Source organism: Buteo buteo, chromosome 13 (assembly GCF_964188355.1).
Source record: "Buteo buteo chromosome 13, bButBut1.hap1.1, whole genome shotgun sequence".
Classification (NCBI taxonomy): domain Eukaryota; kingdom Metazoa; phylum Chordata; class Aves; order Accipitriformes; family Accipitridae; genus Buteo; species Buteo buteo.
The window spans coordinates 7,166,199-7,183,003 of record NC_134183.1 but is presented as its reverse complement, the minus strand read 5'-3'; the positions used below and the strand labels follow the sequence as shown (position 1 = coordinate 7,183,003).

Genomic DNA, 16,805 nt, shown 5'->3' with positions numbered 1-16,805 from the left:
TGAATAAAGTGCACAGATTACTCAGATTATAACCTAGGTATTTACTTCATTGCTGCTGGTTTCTACACTGGCTTTTGAACGACATAAGGTATTTTAAAAAACAGTAACTGTGCACAAACGTATAACGATACAGATGAAAACCCCAATGACAATGAATTTCTTCAAATGTACATTTACTTGTACAAGGAAATTTAGGCTCCATTCAAGCCTATCAGTATTGCTGATATCCCTGGGGAACAGCATAAGAAAGTCACAACATCAGAGGCACATGTTAAGACAAACACTTATTAAAAAGCTGTATGATACTTTTGCGCCTGTATGTGGAGAGTGAAGATTCCTTAAAGATTTGAAATACTGATTACTTTCAAGCTTTTTCTCCACTCCTATAACTACTCACAGATTGACTATTCTGAGAAAAGAAACCTACATTTGAACAAGCAGTTGATTGGAAGAAAGGAGTGTAATTCTTATTTATTTTGACCTCAAAACAGGGAATCTAAACAGGCATCTCTAGATCAGCGCCATTCACATTAAGCCTGTGAGAGATCTTAGTGACAAACTGGTAGACACTCAATACTTCATTCTGGAGGTGCCTGTACTTGAGGGATGAGTTCACAGACAAAGGCGACCCTTCTTTCATGCAAGCAAAGCGTACAGTGTCTTGTACCAAGACTACGTATATAAACTCAACATATTTAACGAGAAAAAAAGAGTAGTTGTTTTGTCCTCATGTTGTGTTCCTACAAACATTCTATTTTTCTTTTTAAATACATATTAAGAGGTATGAGGATTGAGACCATGTACCTAGGCTGGTACACTGGAGAAGCCTCTGTTGTATTCTGCACTCCCAGAGGATCTGTAAAGACATGCTCTGTGTAGACTCCAGTTTGTGCAATATCAGCTGTGTCTTCTCCTGTCCCTGCATTGACTTCCGTTGCTTCTGTCGCCTCCTCTGCTGTTGGAATGTTCTCATCTACTGAATTACTTTCAGTTGCAGCATCTATGGAACAAAAAATTTGAAAAGCTTTTAACAACTGCAAAAGAATTCTCAATTATTTAAAACAGCCAGAGCTTGATATTTAAAACTTAAGTTAATAGCTGCAATAACCAGTCACAATCCAGATTTTATGTTTCATCTAAAAAACAAAATAATCAGATGAGAAACACCCAAACTTTAGTAGGTTGCACTGTATCAACAAGGGTCAAATAGACTTTAAGTATCAACCCAGTGACTGATGGCACAGATTGCCCTTTAAGTGATTAACTAGAATAAAAACGAACAAGTCAAACAACCACATACCCATTAACAATCATATCGCCATACAGCTCTGAAGGGCATTGACAGAAAATATTAAGAATGCCTATAAAGTAAGCAGCTTCCCTTAAATCTCTGTTAACACTTTACAAGATTTAAGGCATATATCCACATTCTCTCTAGTCATTTGTCAGCAAGATCTGCATTTTAAATACTGAATAATTTAGAAGCTCTCTTTAGACCATGCACAAGATAGAGTTCTCAAAAGTATCTGAATGAATCAATTGTCTATAACTATTTAGTATCACCTCCACAAAGTTTTCAGCTACAGTCATACAGTGCAAGTACATCAGACTTATAGGCCATTTCCCACAGAGTACTCATGTTATCACTTCTTACAGACAAGCTATTACATTAAATACTTACTTACAGCATTCATTTTTCAGTTACACCTAAGGGTGTTTGGCCATCCCTAGTATACTTGTAAGATTTTCATACCTGACTGTTTATCTGTCATTGGTGAGCCACCGTTTGCATCATGAGCTACAGGTGCTCCTGTGATACCCTCTGCAGTACAGCCAACCACTGTTATTCCTCCTAGCAAGCTATCGGTTTCTGCAGAGCTGTTGCTAGTCATACTTCCACACAGAGATGACTTGTCCACTTGACTGGGATCTGCTTCTTGAGACCCTTCTTCTCCTGCAGGATAGTCTGTTTCCCTTGCCCCTGAAACCGATTAAACTCACATGTTTCTTGTGGGGATAAAGGTGCATCACTTCTCTATCTAACAACAAACTAAGCTTCAAACTGAATGAACTCTCCAGCAACCGAGATTTAACATGCAGATACCTATCTACAAGCTTATTTTAACATGATCAGCAGACATTAAAGATGCTGTCAGTCATAAAGCTCAAAAACCAAAAGCAGAATCTACACATGCTGCACATCCAAGTGTCAATAAATCATATTTCAATCTGCAGAGTTCTCCAACTAGTTTGTTTCTATTTCAAATAAATTTTCCATTAAAATTAGATTTATAACAGTGCATATATGCAGGGATGCCTATCTACATCTTAATGAAGAATTTAACTGCAATAGATCCTTTGTTCTGGAAAGAAAAGCTGTTTTTCTCTCATACATGTTCTGGAAAGAAAAGCTGTTTTTCTCTCATACAACCTTCCCAACCACTTTTGAGACTTGAAATATCATTCTTTGTTTCTTGAAATTTTTATCGTATTTTACTGTATTTTACACTGGTTTGATTTTACAGGTTATACATAGTTAAACAAAACTACTTCACTGGAACTAGTGCTACAGACTTCTATAAGCATAAGCCAAGAAACAAGAAATCCAAAAGCACAATTAGTTCTTCTCCAGAATCATAACATCCTCCTATAAACTTCCCTGACTACACTATCCACATACACTCTCAATGTAACAAGGATTCCCTCTACAGGAAGCTCCAAGACTTGCTACTTATCTTCAAGAGGCTGAAGAGGTCAAAAAAGCCAACATATTTTTCTTTTGTGATGTTCCCAATTGCATAAAACATTGGCACTATTGCACAGTTTGTAATGCAGCAGACAAAATACTTCATCTTGGTTGCTGACATCTCTCTACCTTTGAGTTAATTTAGGTCAAGAGCCAACCAAAGAGTGGAACAGTAGAATAGAAATCCAGTAGTTTTCCCTATAACTAAACACTTCTTTTTGCTGTGTTACAGCAACATTTTATCACACTAATTAACAAATCTTTGGTTTTTCATTGCGTAAGAAAATCTGAATAAGACACAATTAAAAAACCAGGAGCTAAAACATCACAAGTCTTTACCTGGTACACTAGCAATACAAAGCACATGAGAATTGCAAACAATGAAACTGTCCAGAATGTTTCCTGGTTGATTAGCATCAATAATGATAACTTTTGTAGCAGAGTGTGTGCTAGTACAGATCCAAACTAGACTGGATAATTCTTCCTGATGTTTCAGCTCCTTCTGCTGGTCCTGAAGGAGAATAAAGGCAGAACATAAGCGAATAACAGGAAGGGGGACAAGAATAGAACCTTTGATCTTGTATGTTCTTACATTATCAACTACAGATATATACATAAATATGCGGTAAGTTAAATATCTTTAATGCCATTGTAAAATTACATGTAGTTACTTGTTCTCTATGCATTTGGAATATAAAACCCCTTCATAGTTCATATTTGTGTAGAAAACTATAGAAAATAATTATACTGCACAGTTACACAGTTAGAAAAGTAGAAAGCTACATAAGAACACTATTTATGTGCCAGCTACCACACTCAGTATCACCACAGATTAATGTGATGTCCCAAAGCACTTAAAATTAAGCCTTTGTTTTGATGCCTTTAATATACCCTCATAGTTTCTTCATGAAAGCATGAAGGCTAACACATGTTTAAACAAAGCCACAGACACCTAAAAAACCCCATTTTTTTATATGGCAGTCAGAACATGAACAATTCTGTCACAAATGTTTTTTAAAGCAGGCACCACTGGTCTAAGCAGTGGATCATTTTGATGTAAAATTGATTTGCTCTTGAGATTTGCCAACAAGCTGGAAAACAGGAAAGAATCACAGTATTTTTGTAGTTGGATTCAATAACCCAAATACCTTGGGCTGATCACTATCCAAGAAGAATCTATTTGTTACTAATAAACCTGATCACAAAATATTTTATTAATCTACAGATATACAGTGAAGATGTTTAACTATATAAACTATTCAACATGCCTTACAGTGACCTTACCTTGAGCTCTTGGTCTAGTCTGTCTAAGCTACTTTGAGATCCTGTTTGCTGCTTGTTGCCATCTGCATCCATACCAGTCACATCATTGTAGAATACACTAGCACCAACCACAGAGCCACCATCTCGTGTTTTCCCTCCTGATAGGTTTACCCCTACAGCACACCACAGCTTGAAAGAAAAAGAAATGCTTCACTTAAAAATTAAACTAAAAAAAAAAAAAAAAAAAAAGACACACCCATTGTTAAATATGCTAAGTAATATAAAAATTATTATATATCTGCAGTCCATTTTAAGGAATTCATTAAGATTAAAGTCATGTACATTTCTACTGAAGCTTAAATTCTGATTCACTTGTGCTTTAAAAAGAAACAGATTCAGTTCAGAAAGAAAATAATTGAATTTAAAATAAAAACATTCAATCTATACGTTGTCCAAGTCTCTATATCATCACTGTAAATATCCTACCTTCATAGAGGTATCCTTCTCATCTAAAGGTCTCAGGTAAACAGGTACAGGCAAGTTCTTCATCTTATTGTCACCCTGGCCACCATTTGCAACCTAGGCAAAAAAAAAAACACCAACCAAACAACAAAACACAACAGAAAAGCTTTCCCCTTTAGAACAGGTTTACAGTCTTTGGAATCAGTTGATCAAACTTTGTTAAATACAATTAAAAAGTTTTGCATTGTGGTTTTCCTTAGAAACACTCTTTTAACTGCAAAAGTTCAAGAAAAAAATACTGGAATCACTCAAACACAAGCTGCAAAATTATACTCTGCTCAAATTTCACAAAACATGAAGTTGCTACCACTACATTTGAAAACATAAGCATAATACCTGTTTGTACTTCTGAGGTAGACTCCAGCCAAATGCTTGCACTCTACCATCCTCTTTCTGAACATGTGCTTTCACTTGGCGATACTGCTCTCTTTTCTGCTCTCTGCGTGAGGCTAAACTGGCTTCAGTTCTAGGGAAGAATCATTATTAAAGAACCTGTTATTTATGCTCTTTAGAATTCTTTGTGTAATGGGAGTTGCTATTAAACCCGATATACAAGATCTCTGTAGAAGCACTGGGGTACCAAAGACATCACTAAGTTTTCCACACATCACCTAGAGAACGCCAGGTTTCCTGTGGGCTATTTCTAAGGGACCTGTGAAAGACAGGCAAAACCAGAAAGTCTATTGTCAATATCCTTAAAGAAAATGAACTTGGGTTGTGTACCTCTACTAGAAGCTTTTTAAGTTGTAAACAAAAAGGATGTATTGCCAAAAAAGAATAGGAGAAAAAAAATAATAATTACAGATACTTGTTAGCCTGTCTCACGTTGTTCTATTTTTCCATTGAATTTAAAATATCTGTACAGTTATTGCTTAGCTACAACACTTGCATGTAAAAGTGTACCAAGTGCTGCCTCCCATGCCTAAATGCAGTTCTATGAAAGGCAGTGATATTTACCAGAGAGAATACTACTGCCAGGTACCCAGAGTACTCATCCACTGCTGTGCATTTCAGTCTGCACTATGTTGATTTTTTATATGTCAACATTCACTTCAGGAGAACATTATATTTCACTTAGCAACATGCTATTTTTCTCAGAGGATTAAAAGAGTAAATACTTGATAAAACATATCTAGTATTATAAACCCAAAATGTCTTACTCTTCACTGAGGAATTCAAAGGCTTTAGATTTGTCACTCGGTAACTGAGATAAGGTACTGCTTCTTTTCTTGACTGATGGTGTAATATGCGAGGTTGGAGCATTATATTTAACATTGACAGGAGGTTCTGGTTTCTTAGCTGTATTGCTAGATGAACTGAAGAGCCTGCTAAAACTAGAAGAAGGAAAAAAAAAAAAAAGAAAGAAAAATGAGAGCTAAGATTTGTAAGATACATCCAGATTTGACTATGCAGGTAAAACACTGCATATGCTAGCCTGCTCAAGCCAGTTAGACTAAGAAACTGGAGCCCAACATAGCAGCAGCCACCACACACTCAGCAACACTCTCAAAGCACAGAAACTCATGTCAGCAAAAAAAATTCTTAAAGAATTATCCCATTTGTTTATCAAATTTAACGGGATCTTCATCTTGAATGAATATCTACAGGGAACCAACAAAATCAGGATGTGAACATCACACCTGAAAGACAAGTCTTATGAAGCATATTAGTTCATGCACAGAGCACTTTAAAAACTCCACCATTTTCTAGGCTAAAACATGGAATAGTTATCAGCAAACCACAACATCAAAAGGATTATTTGACAAATATCTTGTTGTGAATAACACCATTTTAGATTTAAAGAGCTTGAAGTTAGAAAGGAAAATTAACAATCAGTAAGCCATACTTCACAGAGGAAAAGGAAGCTGAAATAAATGCAATCCACACGAACTATTCAGGTTTCTATTTTTCATCATAAAAAAAGAATCCAGAAAAACGTTCAGAACAAGAGTCCTGGTGCATATTCAGCTAGAAAAAAATTACAGCACTTTGGCATTTAACTTCACAAAGTGCACAGCCATTCACTATGTGATGCAGCTTACGATACATTTTGTCTTCAAGAACAGTCTTACCGAGCTGGCAAGCTAGGTAACAAGAGGAGAACAGTTAAGACATCTTCATCTGCCAAAAGATAATTAGCTAACACACAAGAACGTGCCAGCTAATTGGTTAGGGTCTTTTATTTATTTTTGCCAGTGAGTCGTGTTTCAATACTTACAACTGCCAAATGCTTGATCTCTTCTTTTCTTGCATGGCTGGATTTTCTCTTGATGCTCTACAAGAAATGAATTCCAAGTTTACTGAGTAAGCATTAATTAAAAAAAGGAACGGAACAGTGTGTAACTCTTACTTAAAAAAAACCAGGATAACATATCAAAAGTATCAAAGCCTGTTTCTTCACATTGCCACTTCTTTCCCAATCAGAGCACAATATTGAAATTCTCACTAGATGAACTGAAGTTACATAATAAACATCATCCACATTTGTTTGCATCACAGACACAACTGGTGAGTGCTTTTCAGACAGAAGAGACAAATCTGTGTAAGACTTTGCAACAAAAACAGCTAGAAGAAAGCAGCAAACCATTTTAAATTCTTCTGCCTCCTGTTTTTTAGCATTTTAACCATTGCCTTTTATTTTAAACCCTCTTATTCATCAACACATCAGTAAATAAATGATAAAGTGATTGTTCCTGAAGCCATAGATGCATTAAGAGCTAGGAGAGGATTTCTACAGGAAACAATAGCTATAGAAAAGCAAGCCACGACTGCTTGGGAATGTGTATTTTTCCTCTCAGATTCAGAGCCCAAATGGCTCACAGGTATTGAGGACAACAGAAAAAATCCGGTGCCATTGTTATAGTGGACCGGCAGGCGGCACCAAATGACACTGTTACCTCTGGGCATGGGCACTGGCACGGCTGGGGGGACACGACAAGAACGAGCTGGGCTGAGGTCCGAGCAGAAGACTTTTGGTTTTGAATCATACAATCCAGACAACTCAATATTCAGGATGCAAATTAGACCAGATCAACATCTTTATTGCTTATATTTAACATACCTTGCAGAGTTTTAAAACTGTGTTTTCTCGTGAACAACCCAAGTCCTTACGGATTACACTCTGTCTGAAGACTGTATGTTATTCCTGTTTTGACATCTTAGCTGACAACTGGGCCCAGTGCTTTAAGGTTTGTGCATACATACACACAGTAATTTTTCCTGCCTACCAAATTAATGTTATTTATGATTACCAAGTTTGGTAACTGTTGCAAAATACCGACATTTTTTCAAGGGATGCTTATTTCACACCATATGAAGTAACACATCTTCACTGAGGTCTCACCGAGAACCCATTTTGACAAGGTAAGTTACATGCCCATAACTTAAAAACAAGGTTACTCATGGGCACGTAGAGAGACAAACAGAAGGGCAACTAAGGCCTCATACCTTAACCTACTGACCAGATCACTCTGCAGCTAAAAACCAAAAGCCAGTAAAATCCAAGGAGCCCTATCAATTATAAAAGAGCCTTTTACCTTATCATCTCAGTCCATCGGACAGCCTCCTGAAGCTCCATCAACCTCTCTTTATACTGATTTCTTTCCATCAGAACACGGGCCATTTCAACACGAGTAAAACGCTTCCGCTGAGCGGTGGGGACATCACTCTGAACACACAAAAAAGCAAACATAGGACAAACAAAGGAGCACAGTAGGGCCTTGCAGAGTCAGCCTCCGCCTTCTGATAAGAGTCAGTTTAGGGCACAATTCCAGATTCCAAATCATTTGGGGCTTTGTAAAACTAACTCAATTTTACCTTCCTCTGCTATCCTTTGTATGTAGTACAATCTGAATAAAAAACAGTTCTTCAAAAAGAATGTGACACACAGTAATGGGCAGAGAGGAAAGAAAGAAAACTAGACATGGTCAGTTGAAGTTTACTTGTGCTCTTTAGATCTTCTGTCTTTTCTATACATGGAGGAAGTTTACCACTACTTAAGCAGTAAAGTTTAGTAGCACTCACTAAACGTGTGCTAACTCCTAATGTCCCATTGTGAATTATACATACAAAAATACACATACACACATACACCTACATCATCATCCTCTTTAGCTTTCTGTCTTGCTTCCTCTGCTTCTGCACGAGCTCTAAATACAAAATAAAAAATAGCTGCATTAGATACCACAGTGGGGTTTTTTCTTTCTTTTTCACAACCATGGAATTAAACTTACTTTCTCAGCTCTTCTTCCAGTTCCTTATTTTTCTCTTCAAGCTTTTGTTTTGCTTGTTTTACAGCCTCTAATTCACCTTGCAGTACATCCTTCTCACAGGTTAATTCATCCACCTTTGCTATCAGATCATTCTTCACTACATTCAGTGCATTTCTACACAAACAATTAAAATATACCATTACAAGGATGACTGTGGTCTCATAGTTTAGCTTCAGCCTGATTTCATTCTTGAATTTTAAGACCTACAAATTTCAAAGATACACCTTTCTAAAAGAGGTCAAACCCTCTCCCCCCAAAATCTCAAATATATTCACACCTCTGTATTAGAAAAAAGTACTCATAACAGTTTGCTTAGAGGTTGAATTCCTCAACAGTGCTCCAATGGATTAGCTTCTACAGTTACAGCTGTGTTTCTAACAGAAAAGGCAGGGAGTTGATCTCACTAGAATATAGCACTGCATTTCTTGTAGACTTAAAAGGATAAAAGCAGCTTTTGCTTCTGAGGGCCTTAATTTTTAGAATATCAACTAAGCTATATATTTAGCCAATTATACCTACATATTCAAAATACTTATACCGCCACTACTCTTAGAACTGAAAGCACATTTGTTTAACTTCAACTTTCTGCATATGAAGATATTGAAGATATAACAAAACAGAAAAGGGCAGTATTTTTTACATACGCATTCTCACTTACTTTGTCTCCAACAGCTGAGTGTTTTCCAAAATAAGGTTTTCAACCTCACGACCCATTCCTTTCCAAAGGAAACAAACACATGAAATTAGCAGACAAAATGGATGTTTTCACAAAACCTGTTTTGCCATTACTTAAAATTTAGCTGATTTTAGACATGACAAACTTGACAGAAAAGCTGTGAGCTATCTGAAGCTTCAGGACCTACCTTCTACAGTTAGCTTTCCCCTCCACCTTCTTCCCAATCTGCCTTCAGTTAAAGCCTAAAGGCAACCCTGGCTAACCACAGGCTAGTAGTTAGTGCTACCTCCACCTAGTCTATACATTTTGAAGAGGTTACGTTACTACTAAGTCAAAAACCAAACATGGCATCACTGGGGAAGTATTAATCCACAAAAACTTAAGTTTAAAATGCTCAACTGTCTTTTACACCATGTTAGATACAAAAGTATATCAGTTATAGACACAAGACATGCTGAATTATAAAGCTCAGATTGCAAAAGCCCTGCAGATCTCCCCAGAGCAAATGATACCTTACCAAAGAAATTATGGTCTTTAAAGGCCATGCATTCCATGTAGAGCAAAAACAAGAACAAGAAACATTTCATGTAAGGTGTAGTATGAGTGAAGAGCAATAAAATATTTAGACTTATGAAGTAAGAGTGAATTAAAACAAAGCCACCACCAAAAGTTTGAAGTGGAATGTGATGTGATTAGAAGCAGGATTTATACAGAAGGCAGATGTTAAAGTTAAGTTTGTCACAACCATTTCTATTGGTGAGACCTCTCATAAAAATCAGTAACTTAATAAAAGTCTGTCTCATTTTCTGTGAAATAATTTAGATGCACAGTACTTGAAAGAAATGCTAAGCCAGTCAGTAAAAGTTTCAAATGAACATGCTACTATGGAAAAAAAGTTAACTTAACTCTTCATGTAACTACTTAAATATTATTTAAATTTATGGACAATAATCTCTCACCCTATTGTTTGCATGCCTAAAGTAATATGATTTGCAGGTTTTTAAAAAGATAAAATTTCAGGCAGAAAATAATTATTTTACATCTTGCACAGCAAAATAATTACCACACTAATGATTGCAGAAATTATGCTAATTCAAGATTAACACAACAAATAAAAAAGGTATCTTAATGGTGGAGGCCTTTTAAAATACTCTATGAACACAATCTTCTAAGCAACTTTAGTAACAGAAGTCTTAAAAGATATTTGGATAACAATAAAAAAAAAAGTCAAAAAATAGACATGCAAATCAAAGTTCCCTCTTTTGGAATTCCTCTCTCTAGGTTTTGGATTAAAAGTAAATGACATTTAATAGTGAAGGAACTTAGATCAGCTATTGTTATTCTATCAATATCTGGAGAAATCCCCTACACTACAGTCATCAAGAGGTTTTAATCAAATGGCTATTGCTTTTTAAATGTTTTCAGTATTCACAGGTAAAAGTACCTAGGATCACTTCCAACAGGTTTCAGGATCCTTTATAATGCAAGACAAAAACTAGAAAGCCAAGAGCGCAAAGCCAAAAAAAAAAGTTACCAAGCAGGGAAAAAATGCAGAGAATGTATTTTATGAGAGCAGCAGCCAAGAACGCCTAACTGTAGAAGCAACAGATTTCAAAGAATTTTTTTTTAAAAAAGAAGCATACACACCAGAATATTCCCCTGGGTATGCAGCCCAAGAGAAAACAGATTAGAGAAGCCCAATTAACTACTTTTACAGAACTCCAAACTAAAGTTTAATGCTCACTTAGAACAGATCCAAATGCTTGAAACACACCAACTATCCTCGATGCAGATGTGGCTTTTAAGTAACACAGTAATTTGGACTGTGGTTGTGCTCAAAGTGAAATGATGGGTATATAGTAAAACTTTTAGACCAACACATTCTGCATCACAAACGCAGTTATAACAATGTGTTCATTTCACACACACCGGTGTTTCTAGCAGTAGTTTTATGGAAAATGGTAATGAAGTCAGTGACAAACTTTCGATAGGTTATATGAAAAAGTATATCATTTTTGCCCATGGAAAACAAAGCATCTATTATCAAGAAGTCCTGACAGTAATTTGATTTCTTTAAACAATTTATCATGTAGCTAAGGGATGGAAATTGCTATACGATAATACTTCTCCAGTATCTGTACTTTTGCATGCAGAATGTGTCATTAGTTATCCCTGTGACAACAGAGTGCGAGAGGTTTGGATGAAGTATGTTCCAGCAAGGATGCATTGGTCCTCACTGCTCAGGATTCAAAGCAGCAGAGTGTGACAACAAAGCAAAACCATCTCCCAGACTGGACATAGGCCCATTACTCCTAGTGATTAATACTTTGCAGAAATGTCACTCACTTGATGTAAAATAAGTTCCTGGTGGAACACTGAACAACCAGCTATCCAGATTGCACACACAATAGTTCTATATAATACTACTAACAATCTGAATTTTTGCCAGGTCAGACAACAGAAGCAAACAAACTGCTGATTTTCTGTATACAACCCATTTCTAAAACACACAAGAGTTGCATCAGCATTTTATACATTCCGTAGTACCAGCTTTCATTATTTCAAAATGAGGCCTGAAAACTTATATGGCCAAAAATATCTTACATTTTTTATAGAAAGACTCTTTTTTAATGACCTTTTTGCCCCTGATCAATTAATATTCCCAAAATTTAGATTCTGTTCAGTCAGCACACAAGTGGCAGCAAGCTGCGTAGGGGGAAGAGAAATGTGAGTCCCCTCTCCCCCTTCAGTTCATGATTTGATTCTCAAATTATCACCATCGCATTCTGCTGCAATTCTCTCTTACAAGTTAAATTCCAAAGAGAGATGTTAAAGCCAGGCCATTACAGATTGGGCACAATCTGAATTAAACTACCTAAAACTAGATCAAGATAAAAATCCCTGCTCGAGATAAAAATACTTGTGTCAGAGAACACATAGGGAAAACTGGAATAGAGAATAGTGTAAGAAGTGCCCCAAAAGATTCAGGCTGATATCATTACACTGAAAGAAAGAACAAACACTTTCTCTTGGGGTTTGCATTCCAATGACCATCTTAGGATGATATTCAAAAGGTTTTAATGCAAATGAATCCTAACAGTAAATCCAGCAAGGGTAATTAAGCACTCCACTAACAAGGAAAATTCCTGTAAACAGCATCTTTAAATAACCTTTCTTACCCAGTAAATCTGCACCTTCATCCACATCGCCAATTAGGCCAGAACCAGCAGATGACAGCTCTTCAAAGAGTGACTCTGTATTTCGGTCAAATGCTTTGTTCTCTATGCCTTTGGTAGGAGTGCTGTTCAAAGAATTAAAACAAGACATAAAAAAAAGCAGAAAGAAAACATTCCCACAAAGAAGAAAGTTTTCTGTGTTTTTACCAGTAGTTCATGTTACCCCCCAAAAAAGCAGAAGTAAAATTCTCAGAAGCTTTCTGTTGGCTTAGAGTCCTAGATTCTATTTTCAAATACTACTTTGGCATCAAGATCCCAAACTTGAAGTAGCTGCTGATATTGAGCTGGTCAGGACTTTAATAAATTAAGGCATATCAAGTTTTGGCATATAGAAATTTGGCCCCGTCAGGACTTAGTCAGCCCAAATGCCTAAAGAACAGACAGCTCAGCCAAACTGGAAGTCATTTAATATAACAAGAACACGAGAGAACCAAATAGTCAGAGATCAACATATTCCTCTGGCCAGAAAAGGGGCTCCTTTCACACAAAGATCTTACGCCATTAACATTCACTATACAAGCTAATTTTTTCCATCTCATCAGAAGAATGAGACACACAGACATGTAACATATTTGAAGGACTTGTGGCTAGACCCTAAATTGTTCAGGGCTTGCCTAAAAGATCAGGCACCCTCACCCCACCCCCCACTACTAAAACAGCACATGTTTATTTTTTGTGGGGCTTTAGAGCTTTTGAAAGAAATGTTATCCTTCACAAGTAAAAGCCCGCAAGGAAACAGACTCAAGCAAAAGCATTCTGCCAACACTAGGATTCCACCATCAGAATCTGACAAAGAGAGTGCTGTAACATTTGCAAAGACAGTCATAAATCCAGATTTTAAAGATATGGATGAAAACACAAGGACCCAGCTTGGAAACTGCTAGTATATTGAAACCTTGACCTAGGGAGAAAAGGCCTGTTGGTATAGACCTTCTGCTTGAAATATGGAAAGAATACTAAAGCATTCTTAAGTCTGGTGTAATATGAAATACCCTGAATGTTCATCAGGTGTAGCAACAAAATGAAGAACTTGTTGCACTTAAAGCCTCCTGCTGAATTTGGGGAAATAAGGTCACAAAAGCAGGAGATCCATAATGTGTGATCTCAGTCTGGTAAGATTTCTAAACAAGTTACAAGTGCAAAACCAAAGTCTGGTACCTTCTAAAACTGGTCTTCCTACTCAAATCACAACACACAACTTACCTGGAACCCTTATATCCACTGAGATCTTTATCCATATCCAACTCTGGAGTTGACTCAATGATTGCCTGAACTTCAGATTTTTCTTCATTTTCATTTCCACCTAGGGAAAAGCAAGTGGTACATCTCCATAAACAAAATCACCATAACATATGAAATTACCTACATGTAGTTGTTATTAATCAATCAGCAACTCAGTAGACTTCTGTTCAAAGACTTATCAAGGTAATTAAATGAGAAGACCTATAGATTTTCATACTCTAGTGCAGACACTGGAATTTTTAAGTGTCTCCTGAATTTAACTTAAGTCATCCAATGGTAGTTATTTCCCAGTACTTCTGCAATCGAAACCAAGCAGATGTCTATCCTCTCATGACTTTTTGTGTCTAGATGAGTGCCACTTCTGCTGTTTACAAAGAAATGTCATAAATAATTCTAATTGTAGAAAATTAAGGACTAAAGCCACCAATAAACAACAGACTTCTATCTTTTACCAATATTCTGTACTCCTAAAATATTGAGTAAAAAAAAAACATTTCTCATTTGTGGCACAACAATTAAGATATTTCACAACAGATTAAATATGAAGTCCATAGTAACCATGCACTAAAAAGTTAAAGCAGCTCACCAGTGGACACATTTCTTGTCTCTTGAGCTACCTGTACTTCAATATTCTTGCTTACGTCCAGCTTCTCATTCGGCATATCGGCATCCTTCGCAAGCCCTTCAACATCTTCCTTTTGAGGAGTTTCAGCAGGCAGTACGGGTACATCTGAAGCAGCTGTGGATGCTGGAGTCGTAGATTTTGAGCCTGCTTGGCTAACGTCAGAGAGCTCATCCTAAAATTGAGCAATTACCATTAAAAAAAATGAACACAAATTAAAGTATTATTAGAAGAGTTAGGCATATAAACTAAAGAACAAACACCAAAATTACTTTATTTTACTGAAGAATATCCGAATGCAAAGAAACAGGAATGGAAAGTATACTTCAAGCTAGTACTGCCAAATTAATCTTTAGGCTATGGCTGTTTCACTTCTGTTAAGGAGGTTATAGCTACATAAAACATGCCCTTATTTTTAATACTAATGTTTGATCTCAGTAATTATAGTCACAACTTCAGAGTGCTTTTCTGTTAAGTCTTCCAGACAACAGGCAGCATCATTCCCATATTAATAATCATTCAGCAGTTCATTGTGTACCTAGAAGCTTCCCAAAGCTGTTAAAAAATTAATTGTCCAAAACGTGCATGATATCTTGAAATATCTACTTTTAAAAAGCAGACATTGAAACACTGATGCAGAACATGAATTTAACTGAAATAAAAGTATAGTCTTTGCAAGCACATCACTCAAACCCTTTTAATGCATCTTCCAGTGTGAACTGTAAGCCCTGGCTGACATTGGGAACGAGACATTGAACTGCAGTGACTACTTGTCCGGTTAGATTTCAGATCAACTATGAACATCAGCAAACAGCTCCTTCTTAGAAGCCAATTCCTGGCAGCAGTTTACATTGCAGTGACACTGTATCAAGAATCACAAGTATGGCTATTAATCCAGCTGCTAGACTCAAGATTATAATCATTACTCAGACAGGGCTGCATCAGACACTGTGTTCGAGGGCAGGCTAGCCTGTGTATGATACAACTAGAAGCTACTACCTGATAATACCAATAGCCCTTTTCTGGGCTTTGTCTCCTTTTATTCACCTCTTATGCCTCATTCATGACCAGTGCCATACGACCATCCAGATGTCTGAACTGTGACTTAAACAGCACGTAACAGTGAACAAGAGCTCACTGCAGATACAAGAACAAATTTGTCTGTCTGGGCCAGTAATTTCTAGCATACAGCATTAGAGGAATCTCCTTGGGAAAAATCAAGATGAAACATAGAGGCTGCTATATGCAAAATGAAGGCAGGACGATAAGTTTTGATAAAAAGTTCTTTTAGGGTTTTGTTTGGGAATCAGAGGTGAACGCAAGGCTCCTAGACAAGTTTGTGACATTTAAAAAGAACATATCCATTAGCTCAGGAAACCTAAACTTGTCAAGAACAAAGCAAGGTTAGATTTTGTGAAGCAAGAATTCATCATACTGCTAGTAACACTTTTTGAGACGGAATTGAAATTGAATTTTAAGGTTATTTAAAAAAAAAAAAAAAAAAAGAGACCTGCACATGGACACACATTCTCTCAATTGTACTTAGTGTAAAATTACTAAGAATTTTAATTTCTCAATTTTTACTTTTGGAACTTCCTGGGAAGATAAGATTTTAATTTGTGGCAGCAAGGAGGAAAACACATGTTTACGTGTATCAGCATAAATGTAACGCTTGCATCCTATAGTGACATCTCCACATGGAATCTGCAAGCCCTAGAAACAAAATTCAGCACTTAAGACCTGCCTCTCAATTACTTAGTTTTCATCCTCTTTTAGTAAATTCCAAAATAACCAATTATTAATATTTGATATTCTGACAAAATTCTTCAGAAATACACTGAACTAACAGATGCCTCCAAAGGAATAAAACATGTACTTACCCATAGTTATACAAGGCAACAAAAGCAACATATGAAAGTGTTATGAGATATGTTGTATCCGTTAAAAAAAAAAAAAAAAAGCTACACAATCTACCCAGTTGCCTTTTGAATTGGTGAAGTTCAGCCTCTGGATAATGATTCATACTTCAGCAAGCAGATACAGAAAGGAGGAAATGGTAGCCCTTACCAAGGGAATCCAGAGTTCACACAAACAAGGAATAAAACCTCAACAGAGCTGCTGGCTCTGTTCAAACATTTCTACATCTTTGTATTCCAAAAGCATGCACTAACTGATGCAGCACAGACTGATCACTGACTTTCGCACACAAAGCTCAAGAAAAACAGCT

At 36.5% G+C, this 16,805-nt stretch overlaps 1 protein-coding gene across 5 annotated transcripts in view; it reads right to left on the bottom strand.

Annotated features, from left to right (window-relative positions):
• The window catches only part of SPAG9 (sperm associated antigen 9), a 65,888-nt gene that overhangs the window by 14,538 nt on the left and 34,545 nt on the right, over positions 1 to 16,805 (bottom strand). For all 5 annotated transcript variants that reach the window (XM_075044409.1, XM_075044410.1, XM_075044414.1 and 2 more), the window contains 15 exons: positions 14,543 to 14,753; positions 13,918 to 14,017; positions 12,658 to 12,779; positions 9,461 to 9,518; positions 8,764 to 8,916; positions 8,628 to 8,679; positions 8,068 to 8,198; positions 6,750 to 6,806; positions 5,692 to 5,865; positions 4,868 to 4,997; positions 4,496 to 4,588; positions 4,031 to 4,198; positions 3,086 to 3,257; positions 1,754 to 1,981; positions 805 to 1,000 (listed from right to left, as the gene is read on the bottom strand). In XM_075044409.1, the coding sequence (XP_074900510.1) occupies positions 805 to 1,000; positions 1,754 to 1,981; positions 3,086 to 3,257; positions 4,031 to 4,198; positions 4,496 to 4,588; positions 4,868 to 4,997; positions 5,692 to 5,865; positions 6,750 to 6,806; positions 8,068 to 8,198; positions 8,628 to 8,679; positions 8,764 to 8,916; positions 9,461 to 9,518; positions 12,658 to 12,779; positions 13,918 to 14,017; positions 14,543 to 14,753 (2,045 nt within the window). The remainder of the gene's footprint in view (positions 1 to 804; positions 1,001 to 1,753; positions 1,982 to 3,085; positions 3,258 to 4,030; positions 4,199 to 4,495; positions 4,589 to 4,867; positions 4,998 to 5,691; positions 5,866 to 6,749; positions 6,807 to 8,067; positions 8,199 to 8,627; positions 8,680 to 8,763; positions 8,917 to 9,460; positions 9,519 to 12,657; positions 12,780 to 13,917; positions 14,018 to 14,542; positions 14,754 to 16,805) is intronic.